At 41.9% G+C, this 15,525-nt stretch overlaps 1 protein-coding gene across 1 annotated transcript in view; it reads left to right on the top strand.

The window, feature by feature from the left end:
- Positions 1–1,853: 1,853 nt before the first annotated feature.
- The window catches only part of LOC134535501 (V-type proton ATPase 116 kDa subunit a 1-like), a 58,751-nt gene continuing 45,079 nt past the window's right edge, over positions 1,854–15,525 (top strand). The window contains exons 1-2 of the mRNA XM_063374638.1: positions 1,854–1,987; positions 12,209–12,339. Coding sequence (XP_063230708.1) covers positions 12,223–12,339 — 117 coding nt within the window. The 5' untranslated portion in view covers positions 1,854–1,987; positions 12,209–12,222. The remainder of the gene's footprint in view (positions 1,988–12,208; positions 12,340–15,525) is intronic.

The following is a 15,525-nucleotide window of genomic DNA, read 5'->3' as shown; positions in this document are numbered from 1 at the left end:
TACAATGCCATCTTGTGTCGGGCAGTCCTACTAACTTTAAAAGTGCAAAAAACATTCTTATGGCTTGTCGACTTCTATTAGTAGGTACTATTTATATTCAATGGTACCACTTTGTTAATAACATAAGTAACAATAAGTTTCAAGCTATGTGTTTACTAATGTGGTATTATATATGTTTGTTTGTAAGTACTCAGGATCAAAACCTGTCCATTTCTACACCGGCATCAGGGCTTGGAATGGCCAACCTATCAATACTCCTTGATTATTTCCTGTTTTAAAATGTTATGTACAAACAGAAGCATTCTCTCTCGTTACGAAAATGATAAAACTACTGCAAATCGGTGCAATTTCACTGAAAACCTATCAGAAATGCTTGAAACTCTTTCAAAATGGAGTCATCGTAAGAGTTTTCAAGTGTAATTCCACTGATTCGCAATAGTTTCAAAAGAGTAATATTTAGAGTGTACCTACATATTAACCTTTAAACGTGGTGATAAAAGTCAAACTGTAATCTTTAAAAATACATCAAATCTTCTATAGATTGTTCTAGGTATTGAGCCTATAAGATGTTAAGGGGAAAGTCTTCAAAATAAAAATATTTGTGACTGGCACTAATTCTTTGTGATAACCAAGAAGTATGATTTAGGAGTTACTACAAACTCATTGCTACTTAAAAATTTCCATAGTTGATTAGTTTTGTAGACACTACAAAATTACTTTTGTGTAACCACACAATATTTTGCAGGGCAAACAAGTAAAAATATTTGGAGCAGCCACAAAGCCGTAACAGTGATTACGCCATTAAATGCATCAATAGAAATCCACCTTTATAATTCCACTTAATTCGCACACACAAACTCTTAGCAAAGCCCTTTTAGTTAAGGAGTGATGCTGTTCTGCCTTTATTTTTCATTATTACTATTGCTTTGTCTGCTATAATCATGTTGGTAGATATTTGACTTGATTAAGCATTTGTTTGGGTCCGGTTGTGAACTAACTATAAGCAATAAAACATTCACAAAAAATTAGTTGTCTGTAAAGTCGGTTTACGGACGATAGTTTAACGTGACAACGTCATAACAAAACATTGATGAAATGATTGCATACTTTTATTGAATTATCACTATTTTGTATGGATACAAAGGAGTGAAATGAAATCTACAATTTTATTGATCAATTTACTATTATTTGCACTCATTAATTTAAATATTTTTATCACTTTTACGAAGAGATTATTTTAACTATAACTTTTATACAAAGAAGGAGTGAAATGAAATATACAATTTAATTGATAAATTTGCGTTTATTTGCACTCATTAATTCAAATATTTTTTATTATTTTAACTACAACGTTTATACATGTTTGCTATTTAATTTCTTCCAATCTGTGTTATTCTGTTAAGGATAGGACGATGATAGGAAAAGTAGGAAACGAATGGGAGTGTTTTTCAAGTTTAATGTGCCTGGAAAAAGTCAAATCGATGGTTGTTCCAATCGAGTGGAAGAGAGATAGACGCGGCGCAAGCGTACAATGAGCGTAACGGGACAATGAGTCATGCTTTTTCGTGCGTGCAACCGGCGTTCATCGATTTATTAGACGTCACGTCAAAAAAATTGTGTACTCATTATAATGAACTGATTACAACTGTATGACAGTGAACGTCAAGAACAATACGAAAGAGGAAGATACGTAACGATCGTTCGGAATCAACTGGCACATCTCTTCGTGAATGTCTCGGGAAGAAGCCTCTCAATGCCGCACTCGGCGGCACGTCTCAAAAACAACTGAAACAATACTGGATTAAAATCTTTTCGTATCGCGACAATTAGCTTACGTCGATGCGGACGATCTTATCTCATCACGTGCTCGGCCCGCTATCAGCGGCTATCGAGTGCTGATTGCCTTTACCGGTGTCGCCGCCAGCTGGGGCGACAGACAGTTCTCGACCCCTGGGTCCCGCGCCTGCCCTCGACACTTGCACAACAGGTAATCAACGTGCTTTCTCCTCCTGTTGCACCCCGACATGTTGCAAGCAGGGGCATTTTCCCCCATCGCCCGATCACCCGAGGTTTCTTGTGGGCCTGACCAAACCACAATTCCTGGTTTCACTTCGCTCCTCGCTGAATGTTCACTAGCATGAATATCAGGGGCGCAACAACAGGGGGGGTGGGCAAGGGTATTTTGCCCCCCCCCCCCCCCCCTTCTGAAACCTTGAAGTGGAGGCAAACGGGGGCAAAGAAAGTGCCGTGTAATCAATTGTTAGGTAATAAAACTGCTTAAATAGCTCCATTTTCCACCTTGAAACAACCGGACCCCCCGCTTCAATAGGGGGGGATCGATGATTCTTTATAAAAAGGTATATTGTCCCCCCCCCCCTTCTTTTGGAAATTTAGTTGTTGCGCCCCTGATGAATATAATAATCGAACAATTATTTTCAGCTACAGTTTAATGGGTTACCTTCAGTCTAATTATTTTCTTCCTTTTGACGTGTAAACATCTTAGCTCTCGGTATACGGCATTTGGTAGATGTATTTTCGCGAATGGAACGGAAGTCGCATGGAACGGAAATGTGTAACTACGGTGCTGCTATCTGTAGTTCACACAGCCAAAGGGGAACATAGAATTAACTGTTTAATGTTTGTTTTTTTACTCAGATGGGCAGTATTTTAATAAAATTTCTTGTCAAAAATCAGATCAAAAGACTGAGTTTAGTATTTTTTTTCTTTAATAGGAGCCGATTCATTATATAATTTAAAATTTCTGTCTGCAAATGGAATGATTCTATAGTCGACGTAGCAGCTCCGGCAGTGAACCCTGGCTGTGGTTGCAGAAACTACGTGAGAATTGCGTCAATTAATGTAGTTGAAAACACAATTTTTGTATTTTAATCTCGTTCGGAATTATTCTAGAGAATTCTACGCTACATTTCGTGTCTGAATTTAGTATTATAAGTGTATTTGCGAAATGAAAACACATGAATTTGCTTTTTACCGTACCTAGTTGGGTGTTTACACATCACTGGCAAATACTGAAAGACTGCTTACCATTTCTTTCCTCTCTCTTCATATACATTTTATATATAATATTGTTATACGTACATTGACCATTTTTGTTTTGAAAATTTTACTGTTCGTCGTATTATCATTATTTATACAATATATGTTTTTTTAATAAGCAACCATTAAAAAGCTACACACCCTTGGGACGATTTCATGATTCACTGTACATGCAAAAATATATTAAATGGTCTTAAAATTATAAACAGGGTTGTTTATATATTCAACGACTTAAGCACAATGATACTATGCGTGTATCTCGACAACGCAAAGCTGTCTCATCAAAGACGTCATCGTTACATAACCGCCTTTTTTTGCGTTTGTTCTTCGCTGGAAATTTTATTTTTCCGATTTTAGGTAAATAATTACCTTGTTTAACGAGCGGCACTATTTTCAGTCGTGTTAACATACAAAGAAAAATACGTAATAAAATTATTTTTCTTAAATTTCGTTAATTTTTGTGCTGCTGCTCCATTATGTAATAAACTATTTTCAAGTGAATGCCAGGCATGCTGTAATGTTAATTTCACATTCGATAAAAATAAAACAGAAGCAAAGGCTATTTATCAACAAAGCCAATTGTATTTTATCTAAAATTATACAATTCAATTTATTAACCAATTCAGGAATACAAAATGTAATTTACAATTCCTGCCATGAAATAATTTTATAGTTTTATTTGTGTAGTTTACACAATCGTTTAAAAGAGAAATCGCTTTCGTATTGGTAAATACCTACCGAGTAAAGTGGCGAGCCTGCTGCACTCGAAGAGTTACCGTCGATATGGCCGCTCCACTGTTGCAGAACACATGCGTAATGACAGAGAACACCCGTAGGTCGCAGCTGTCGGGAGTGTTGGTTGTGTACTGTGCGAAAACCTCTGCTTACATGAAGTATCACCTACTTCCTGGGCATTTTTTCATTGCTGCAGAAAAACAAGAAAAAAAATTGGTTGTCTGTAAAGTCGGTTTACGGACGATAGTTTAACGTGACAACGTCATAACAAAACATTGATGAAATGATTGCATACTTTAATGAATTAAATTTAATCATTTTTATTGAATTATCACTATTTTGTATGGATACAAAGAAGGAGTGAAATGATAAATTTACTTTTATTTGCACTCATTGATTCAAATATGTTTATTACTTTAACGAAGATATTATTGTAACTATAACTTTTATACATGTTTGCTATTTAACTTCTTCAAATCAGTGTTATTCTGTTAAGGATAGGACAATGATAGGAAAAGTAGGAAACGAATGGGAGTGTTTCAAGTTTAATGTGCCTCGAAAAAGTCAAATCGATGGTTGTTCCAATCGAGTGGAAGAGAGATAGATGCGGCGCAAGCGTACAATGAGCGTAACGGGACACCGCGTAATGGGACAATGTTCGTACGGGACACTTTTTCGTGCGTGCAGCTGGCGTTCATCGATTTATTAGACGTTGTCACGTCAAAAACATTCGCATGCGTTGCACGTCAAAAAAAACGCGTCCAAAGCAGTTAATAACAAACCTTTAATTGTTTTCTTAGTCATAAAATTTAAAAAAAAAAATCACAATTACAGGGTTATCGGAAATGACTCACGGGATTATAAATATTATTGGAGAAAAACGTATTAAATGGGTGTACGCATGTGGTGTCTGAAAATGTTCAGAAAATTTTGAAGATTCAAACTGCGATATAAGCGCCATTTTTGTAATCTCTGGTGAAGTTGGGACGGGTCGGCGAGACGACCTCCTGGGTGTGGGTGGTCAGGACCGCTCTGTGTTGTGGTGTGCCGAACTCAGAGTAGTCCAGTGGTTGTCTTGCTCGCTTTGATGCATGTTTATTTGATCCCCGCATGACCCGGCCCAGGGTTTTCCCTGTGTCTTTGCAGATCCAGAGGTTCACCTCGGAGGGGGCACTCTGGGATCTCAGAATAGCCAGAGAAAAAATGTCTTAAAATTACTAAATTTGTATTTAATCTACTCACAGTACACATAACATCCAACCACCAGATTTTATGATTCTACAAGAAATTCATTAATTATATTAAAATATTTTATTGGTTTCAGAAACAATCATTTATATTATATATATTAATGTAGGAGACAATTGGTTTTTCGGGGGGGGGGGGGCACTTGCCCCTGGTGGCCCCCCCCCCCCCTTGGATCCGCCACTGTACCTGGGTCACTTTAGTTAGCTGTTAGGCTAGGCAGCCATGGCTACAATCGCCACCATGGCTGGCCAATAAACCCCAATTAGCACACGATGCACGCGCCCTTGTACTGCATGGTTAATACCTCGCATGGTAGAGTGTATAGGCTTCGGTTTGAGACACACTTAGGTCCTCCCCTAACCTGGACCCTCCCCTTACACACTTAGATTACCTTAGGCTAGGGAAAAAACTCAGAGTGGTTGTCACAGTGCAACGGGAGTGGTGACGTTTGCATTCACGAGAAAAAAAATTCCGGATGACAGCTTTTTCGAATCGGTGACTGAATCAGTTCAGAAAAACAACATATCCGTCATGTATTTGTCGGTCTTTCGGGTTGATTTCTTGCAGCAGCTGAATTTTGTAAGCACAGAGCTTCAAGCATTAGTGCGAACATTTAAAGTTTTTGAATCGTCTTATGCGTTTCACTCTTCCTCCGATGTGGTTGTTCGGCCAAAAAATTTTCTTTCTCAACACATACTACATGTAAAGTGGTTGCATAGGTCTTAAAACTATCTTCACTAAGATTAATTTCATAAAAATATATAAAAAATATTGAATGCCAAATTTAATTCATATTTATAAATCAGAGCATGTAATAATTTAAAACCCCGTTAAATAATATTTTTGGTAATGTTTTTGCCTTGATAAAAAGTTTCTGTTTCTCTTTGGATGAAAAATGGAAACTTTATGACGTAATAAATTTTTAATGAGATGCTTATTCTAGATGTAATTAATTGGTTATTAATTTCAATGGGAGCATCGGTAATATTGATAATATTTTCAAACAAACCAATACCAGTCATATTAAAGTCAAATATAGAAAGTAAAAAACTTAAACGAAGCTAAGAAAAGTTAAGGATTGTGTGTCTCATATCTACATGTACACATCAGTTTCTTTTACTGAGCTATTGTTTTAGCGTTAGAAATGTTTATGTCTATAACTAATGGCTTTCGTTATCTTACGATGATATGACGTCAATGACTATACTACAACATCAAACCATTATTCAGCCAAATCTAATTTTTAAAGGAATATTAATAACTAAGTTATAAAGGACAAATAGTTGTAATCGAAGGCTATATTATGTTATATATTAAAACGGAAATGATATCATTTGATGGTAAATCAGCTTTGAAGCACGTGCTCAGATATTTGGAGCAGTAATATTTACAAAAGATATGAGTTATGATGCAACCATAGGAACATAGTTATAGCCTATCATTTCTGAAGAATCTTATAGTTTTATCTGGGTTCATAACCAGTAAAACTCGATCATCTACAACACATTTCCAGTAACGCAAGATTGCTGCGTTGGTCGATTTTAGGCTTGAGTTCGTAGAAAATTAATTTCATACTAAATTTAGAAATGTTAATGCAACCGTTACAATTTCGCAGTTTATATTGTAACTGCAGAAACAAATGCTCAAAATTTCACAGATTTTTTAAATTGCGATAATTAATGCGTGTTGCCTGTATATAATCAATATGGGAGGTTAAAGTTACAAATAATATTCCGCCGTACGTAGGTAATAGTTTTACGAGAGAAATCAGTTACAACTAAACTATTACAGGCCAAACCGAAATAAATTTTATTATAATTAAATTTGAGTATCAGTTTAAAAATTTGTTAAAATAAAATACAAAAAAAAATATTAGAACTTGAATTAAAAAATACCTTTTAGAAAAAAAATTTTGAAGCCATTTGTGACTCTCTGGTCACAGTAATTCCTCTCGAGCAGCGAAAGATGGTTTCCAAACATAGTACAGATATGCTATATAAATAAGTACAGGCAGACAGGGGCTGTCCCCTGCGCCCAATAGCGCCGTGTGGCGGCGGCGCACGGTACTAGCAGCTCACTGGACCCAACCACTCACGTCCAGCCAACGGGAAGCCTTCTTTTCACAGACGAGAGAGCCAAACACCCGATCGTGCATCTTCGGGTTATTTTTTTTTTTTTGTTCATTGAAACTCATGATAACTAATGGTCAATTAGGTTAGGTTAGCTACATTAAACTACTTTAAAAATTTGTGGACGGTTGATTTGGTTAGGATAGCTACATTAAAGATACTGTGAAATCATGTAAACGGTTTACTAGCGCTGGATAGCTACATATTAAAAAGTTATTTGCTAAGCAACCATAAAATGATTTTACAGTATTTTTAATGTAGCTATACTTATCTAATGTAACCAACCATCCACAATGTTTTAAAGTATTTATAATGCAGCTAACCTATCCTAATCGACCGCAAAATTTAATGCCACACCGGTTTATACAATGAGATAGAACGGAAGAAAAAAAAAAGCGAGCGTGAACTTCGGGGAACTTCGGGTGTGGCTCTCTCGTCTGTGAAGTGAAGGCTTCCCTCCAGCCAACACGTCGCCGCGCCCGAACCTCGCTGTTCCTTCGCCGATGTCCGGTCAGTCCGCTCCGTGCTCTGTGCTCTGCGCCGCTGTAGGCCGGCGATGCGCGCCTCCTGCGCTCCCGGCGGCGGGTCTGCTCCAGTGGATCTCCCCAGGGCCGACGAAACAAACTTCCTCCAGATTTCCCACGAGTTGGTGTTCAGTACATCCCCAACAAACCCGGCTGCCTTTCCCTCAGCCCGGGAGCCACCATCGTGCAACATACACCATCCGCCCCTACGACGTCACTGCGCCGACGCGACTACGAACAGGCGTTCTGCTCAGATCAGCTGCTCGATGAAGCAACCCCGAGCAGCCACCGCCGACTGACCGACAGGGACGTCATCATCGCCAGTAGCGGACCAGGGGCCGAGCACCAGAACTTGGACCCGTGAAGGAGTCCCAGGCAGCTGACCTCCTGTTTTGTGCCTATAACGGGGATTGTGAAATAACTGACTTTGAAAATTCGCTGCGAAGCTCGGTGACTACAAATGGCCTGAGTTAAATTTAATTTAATTGCGTTCTGCCGGTGCCGCGCCAACAAGGTCCGCCCACCCGCTGACTGCGAAGAACCAGGAAGAAGAGGAACAGGCCCCTCAGAGCAGAAGCACCTGACCTCCCCCTCCTTGTATGCTGACGATGGATAGTCTCAAGGGACGCTCTGGGGACTCCACGGGCGATGCACACCAGCAGGATGGGCGGTGTGAGACAGTGTGGGACCAGCCACAGGTCGGCCCGACAGCCCGCATGACAGCGGCCTCGAAGCCGTCCAACACCCGTGTGCTGCGGGTGGCATATCTTCCCAGCGAGTTACTGCCGCTTGTTTCGCGCGCCTCGGCTGAAGCAGTGGAGCTGCCTGGAGGCGACCTGGCAGCGCCATCTGCTACCGTCAGCTGCTCGCTGGAGTGACTGTGAACAACCACAGGCCGGCCCGGTGGAGTCGTTATCACGGCTATCGGGGTGGAAGGTAGCCTGGATGCAGCTCGGCGCGTGGTGGGAAGCAGTTCCGTCGGCGAAGGCACCGCAGGGGAACTCGATGTGCCCTGGATGCGAAGTGTAGACGAACTGGCGGGGCTGTGGACTGCCGCGAGCGCAATGGAACTGAAAAGCATCGGAACTCTGAAGGAAGAGATGGCGGTGCCCTCAAGTTGGGGCCCTGTTGGAGCCAGCGGTATCCCTGGGCGGCGCGACCTTCAACCGTCCTGGGGATTTTGAAGGACAAGAGGGTCCGAAACTGCAAGATACTTCATTCTCGCGGAAGATTTGCCCCCAAGATACTTCATTCTCGCGGAAGATTTGCCCCCACCCTGGCTTGAAAAATCGTTGGCTGTTGACTGGGAGAAGGAAGATGAAGATGGAGCATCGCCAGGCTGCCTGGCACCCCGTGCGCCCGCAGCTAACGCATGAACTGTTTCTTTGCGCGAAAGAAAAAAAAAATTACTTGCTGACGACTTTTTTTTCTAGGAGTATGCACGAAAAGTATTCAAACCAACGATTCTTCTTTCCAAAGTATACAGTGATATAATTCCGGGTCTAACTTCATGCCCATACAAACACCAACACTGGCCGAGTCCCACTAATAAAAACGAACCAAAATGTATTCACAAGTTACTGCGTCACAGTTTGCGAAAAGCATTCGCAAACCAGTCCAGAACTTTTATCGTCGATAGTAAGTCTTTATATAACACACTGCAAAATTTCTTGTCCTACAGGCCGAGCCTTCGGTCTCCCAAGCCTCTGCCTCGTTCACAAAAACATTCTCGCGGAACGCTCATCCGAATTCCGCCGCGGCCCGTTAGCTAAGCGCTTGCCTGTCTACCCGCAAGTCCACCCCCTCCACTTGCTGACGTCACAAGCCATGCACTCTAAACGTTCTTGCACGCGAGCGTGCGTGCGTGCGCGAGTATGGTCTCTCGGCGGTGCTTAGCGCGAGTCATCGAAGTGCTCGCCGCCGCACTTTATCAACCTTGTACGTCCGGACTCCCAACTTCACTTAGCGCGAGTCATCGCAGTGCTCGCCGCCGCACTTTGTCAATCTTGTACGTCCGGACTCCCAACTTCACTTAGCGCGAGTCATCGCAGTGCTCGCCGCCGCACTTTATCAACCTTGTACGTCCGGACTCCCAACTTCACTTAGCTTGAGTCATCGCAGTGCTCGCCGCCGCACTTTATCAACCTTGTACTTCCGGACTCCCAACTTCACTTAGCGTGAGTCATCGCAGTGCTCGCCGCCGCACTTTATCAACCTTGTACGTCCGGACTCCCAACTTCACTTAGCGCGAGTCATCGCAGTGCTCGCCGCCGCACTTTATCAACCTTGTACGTCCGGACTCCCAACTTCACTTAGCGCGAGTCATCGCAGTGCTCGCCGCCGCACTTTATCAACCTTGTACGTCCGGACTCCCAACTTCACTTAGCGCGAGTCATCGCAGTGCTCGCCGCCGCACTTTGTCAACCTTGTACGTCCGGACTCCCAACTTCACTTAGCGCGAGTCATCGCAGTGCTCGCCGCCGCACTTTATCAACCTTGTACGTCCGGACTCCCAACTTCACTTAGCGCGAGTCATCGCAGTGCTCGCCGCCGCACTTTATCAACCTTGTACTTCCGGACTCCCAACTTCACTTAGCGCGAGTCATCGCAGTGCTAGCCGCCGCACTTTATCAACCTTGAACGTCCGGACTCCCAACTTAACTTAGCGCGAATCATCGCAGTGCTCGCCGCCGCACTTTATCAACCTTGTACGTCCGGACTCCCAACTTCACTTAGCGCGAGTCATCGCAGTGCTCGCCGCCGCACTTTATCAACCTTGTACGTCCGGACTCCCAACTTCACTTAGCGCGAGTCATCGCAGTGCTCGCCGCCGCACTTTATCAACCTTGTACGTCCGGACTCCCAACTTCACTTAGCGCGAGTCATCGCAGTGCTCGCCGCCGCACTTTATCAATCTTGTACGTCCGGACTCCCAACTTCACTTAGCGCGAGTCATCGCAGTGCTCACCGCCGCACTTTGTCAATCTTGTACGTCCGGACTCCCAAATTCACTTAACGCGAGTCATCGCAGTGCTCGCCGCCGCACTTTGTCAATCTTGTACGTCCAGACTCCCAACTTCACTTAGCGCGAGTCATCGCAGTGCTCGCCGCCGCACTTTATCAACCTTGTACGTCCGGACTCCCAACTTCACTTAGCGCGAGTCATCGCAGTGCTCGCCGCCGCACTTTGTCAATCTTGTACGTCCGGACTCCCAACTTCACTTAACGCGAGTCATCGCAGTGCTCGCCGCCGCACTTTGTCAATCTTGTACGTCCGGACTCCCAACTTCACTTAGCGCGAGCCATCGCAGTGCTCGCCGCCGCACTTTATCAACCTTGTACGTCCGGACTCCCAACTTCACTTAGCGCGAGTCATCGCAGTGCTCGCCGCCGCACTTTATCAACCTTGTACGTCCGGACTCCCAACTTCACTTAGCGCGAGCCATCGCAGTGCTCGCCGCCGCACTTTGTCAATCTTGTACGTCCGGACTCCCAACTTCACTTAACGCGAGCCATCGCAGTGCTCGCCGCCGCACTTTGTCAATCTTGTACGTCCGGACTCCCAACTTCACTTAACGCGAGTCATCGCAGTGCTCGCCGCCGCACTTTGTCAATCTTGTACGTCCGGACTCTCAACTTCACTTAGCGCAAGCCATCGCAGTGCTCGCGGCCGCACTTTGTCAACCTTGTACGTCCGGACTCTCAACTTCACTTAGCGCGAGCCGTCGTACATCAAGCACAAGTTCACCATAGCATTTTTATGTCTTTCCACAGCAAACACCGCCGTCTGCTAATGCCAGCGTAGTTCCCTAGCAAAGTTCCGCCTGCATAGCAAAAATATTACTGAGTGTCTTTAAACCTACAAATACACTAAACATAAAAAATATACAAAAATATACTACAAAAAATACTAAAAAAAATACAATATACATTTAAAATAATTGGTTGTCTGTAAAGTCGGTTTACGGACGGTAGTTTAACGTGACAACGTCATAACAAAACATTGATGAAATGATTGCATACTTTTATGAATAAAATTGAATCATTTTTATTGAATTATCGCTATTTTGTATGGATACAAAAAGGAGTGAAATGAAATCTACAATTTAATTGATAAATTTACTTTTATTTGCACTCATTAATTCAAATATGTTTATTACTTTAACGAAGAGATTATTGTAACTATAACTTTTATACATGTTTGCTATTTAACTTCTTCCAATCTGTGTTATTCTGTTAAAGATAGGACGATGATAGGAAAAGTAGGAAACGAATGGGAGTGTTTCATGTTTAATGTGCCTCGAAAAAGTCAAATCGATGGTTGTTCCAATCGAGTGGAAGAGAGATAGATGCGGCGCTAGCGTACAATGAGCGTAACGGGACAATTTTTCGTGCGTGCAGCCGGCGTTCATCGATTTATTAGACGTTGTCACGTCAAAAATAAAATTTAACAGGAAAGTGTTTCCCCTGTACGTGCCAGGGGACTGGCCACAGCGTGCCTGTGTCTCTGCGCAGGAGCCGCCGGCGAGATGGGGACATTGTTCCGCAGCGAGGAGATGGCGCTGTGCCAGCTCTTCATCCAACCAGAGGCGGCCTACTACTCCGTGTCCGTACTGGGCGAGGCGGGCGCCGTGCGCTTCAGAGACGTGAGTGTCCCCTTTCACCAGCAGCCAACTACCCCGTGTCATTGCGGACCAAGTAGGCACAATTGTGAGCTTATAAGACTTCACATTCGTATGTCTGATTTTTATTGAATTAAGTTTTGGTGTTAGAGATTTTGTGACTTAGAAAATACTGTGTCAAAATACAGAATGTAATTTAGAAATGTTTAGACATGTTTTTTTTCTCAATAGAAATGCTAGTACCCAATAATCAATATAACATGTACACGAACTTGATATTACATACATCTCTCCTCGAAGTCTGAAAACATTCTACCCAAAGTTTATAAAGAACAAACTTACTGATGTTCTTACATTGCAGTTGTTTGCCAAAAAGAATTTCTTAATATTTATTTAAGAAATTAAAAAAACAAATAATCAAAGGTGTTGATTGTTTGAGTAAGATTAATTTTGTTAGTATTCAGTTACGCAGTTCGTTGAGCAATATATAATTTCTCTGGTAAGAAGACAACCTTGAATTAAATTGTCCCTAAACACTGAAGAATTTTCTTATAATTTAGCACCACTAACGTTCATGAAAGTGAATATGTGCAAGTTTACATTGCCACATGCTGACACATGCTGCTCTTGACGACTTTGGTTTGTGTGCAGAACAGAAAAATATAAAATGTTCTAGTTCGGTTTTAGGCAAGAATTTCGGGTTTGAAAAATTCCATACTGAGAGCCAGGTCCCTTGGAAGGGTGCTGAAATGTTACTAACACGGGAGCAGTCACACTAACAGTAATCAGGGGGGGGGGGGGGGGGAATTGGTAGCGTGTGAGGCTGGCTCTTCGTCTCTCCTTCAGCAAAGTCTTCGTTGCCACACGGAACAGCATTTATTCTCTTCACCTCGAGATCGCAGTAGTCACCAACATTCATTCGTATGCATCATCACACACAACTCTCCAAATCAGTCCGCCGACGCATTTACATAGTATCCGGGGTTGGCTGAATAAAACTCGCCATCTTTCAGATCCAGCTGTATCTGCCGCTTGAATGCTGCAAGATAGGTTGTTATTGTGATTGTGTGCAGTCACGGTGGAATAAGTTCGGCTGGGCAGTGGCGGGGTGGGCAGCAGAAGCAGATGCGGTGACGGCAATGACCAACAAAGACAGCCGGCACCAGGCAGCACGCAATGAAGGAAACCCAGCAGCACGGCAGACATCCTGTAGAACCGAGTTTATGACTCTGTCTGAAAGTTTCTTTGTGATCGGTGGATAGGAGCTCGTTCACTGTGTTTACACACACCAGAATGTTTGTCTCGTAGCCGTCCGGCAGCTAGGCGGGTTGGCGCGTCGGCCTCTTCGCCACTGGTGATCGGGAGACCTGAGTTCGACTGGGAACCACACATAACTTAGAACTGTCATAACTTAGAATTGTCATAACTTAGAACGCAGAACCACACAACTTAGAAACGTCGTAACGTAGAAAGGCATAACTTATAACTATCACAACTTAGAACTAACACAATTTAGAACTATCACAACTTATAAACCCACAACTTAGAACTGTCATAATTTAGAAACAAGTAATTAGAAACACGCAACGCAGAACAACACAACTTAAAAACGTCGTAACGAAGAAAGTCATAAATTAGAACTATCACAACGTAGAAACACACAATTTAGAACTGTCATAACTTAGAAACACGTAACTTAGAAACACGCAACACAGAACCACACAACTTAAAAACGTCGTAACGTAGAAAGTCATAACCTAGTACTATCACAATTTAGGAACTCACAACTTAGAAAATCACGACTTAGAAACTCGCAACTTAGAAACTCGCAACTTAGAAACTCACAGATTAGAACCGTCATAACTTAGAAACACGTAACTTAGAAACACACAACGCCTAACCACATAACTTAGAACTATCATAACTTAGAAACACACAACTTAGAAGATTCTATCTTGTGTGTTTCTAAGTTGTGTGTTTCTAAGGTGTGACAGCACCCCAGTTCGACTCCCGCGAGGAGTACATCTTCATAATATGCTTTAGGACTTGACAGGCTCACTAGCGAGAAGGTCCATGTAAGATTTGTTTGCACTTCAGGCCACTTCACGTCGTTATTACATCACGGCCTGTTTTGCACAGTCGTGACTTGAAGCACAGGAAGTTTGAACTGCATTGATTAACCTTCAAGGTTGTTGCTCGGATGTTCCTTGCACGGTCACACAAGCAGGCTAATGAGTTTTCGCAGGTGCGGATGAATGGTATGTGGTTGGTCCAGACAGCTGCACGTAACACGCGGTTTGAGCCAATCAGGATCAATATCTCGGCAAGTTTACTCGAACAGTGACCGTGGCACATTTTGTGTGCTTTCGTGTGGTCTTATTTCTGTCTGATATAGTAGCCGATTAAAAGCATGTCTATTTGCACTAACGTATATTTCTTTACTAACGATATTAATTTTGGCAGCATTTAGTTCTGATGCACATTCCTGAAATGCTGTTTTTAGTCGATAGATGCAAGGTAGGCTGCCTTGTTCTTTGCAATTTACTTTACTATAAATATATTTTCGCCTTTTATATATGTTTTTTTAAGCCCCAAATGATCTTCTGTAAACATAGCTTACACTTTATATTCGATTGTGCTGGATATTATTCTGTTGAGCATCGTAGTTTTGTTTAGTAATACTAGATATGTGATCATATTCAAATAACTTTATAAAATAAAGTTTATTGTTTTCCGAAACGATGTAGTATATTCAGCAATGTCTACAAATAGTTAACTTTTTCTCCAATGTTTATCTTTCGGAGAGTGCTAAATTTATCATGGGGGTGCTTGATTTATGATACACTCATCGAACGGTGTACACATATTTTTTTTTTCATTGCCTAATGAGGCTTTATATAATTACTTAAGCTGATTATCATTTCGAAGTTCACTTTCATCTTACCTTGTATTTTTTAAATAATTATTTTTATAACACGAATATGTATTGCCGTATATTTTTAATTATATTTTCTGCACTTTTAATTTATAGAAAATATATATTTGTTTTTATTTTAAAATTCTCTGTGTTTACTATAAATTGTATTATTATTTTCATTTATATTCAGAAAGCGAACTCAACTTCTGTCTTTTAGCACAGGCTGTGGATGAAAGAGTCGTTAGAATTCTAACTAATCCTTTAGTATGGCGTAAGAAGAAGGTGTTGCCATT

Source organism: Bacillus rossius, chromosome 8 (genome assembly GCF_032445375.1).
Source record: "Bacillus rossius redtenbacheri isolate Brsri chromosome 8, Brsri_v3, whole genome shotgun sequence".
NCBI lineage: Eukaryota > Metazoa > Arthropoda > Insecta > Phasmatodea > Bacillidae > Bacillus > Bacillus rossius.
This window is presented reverse-complemented; position numbering and strand designations above follow the sequence as displayed.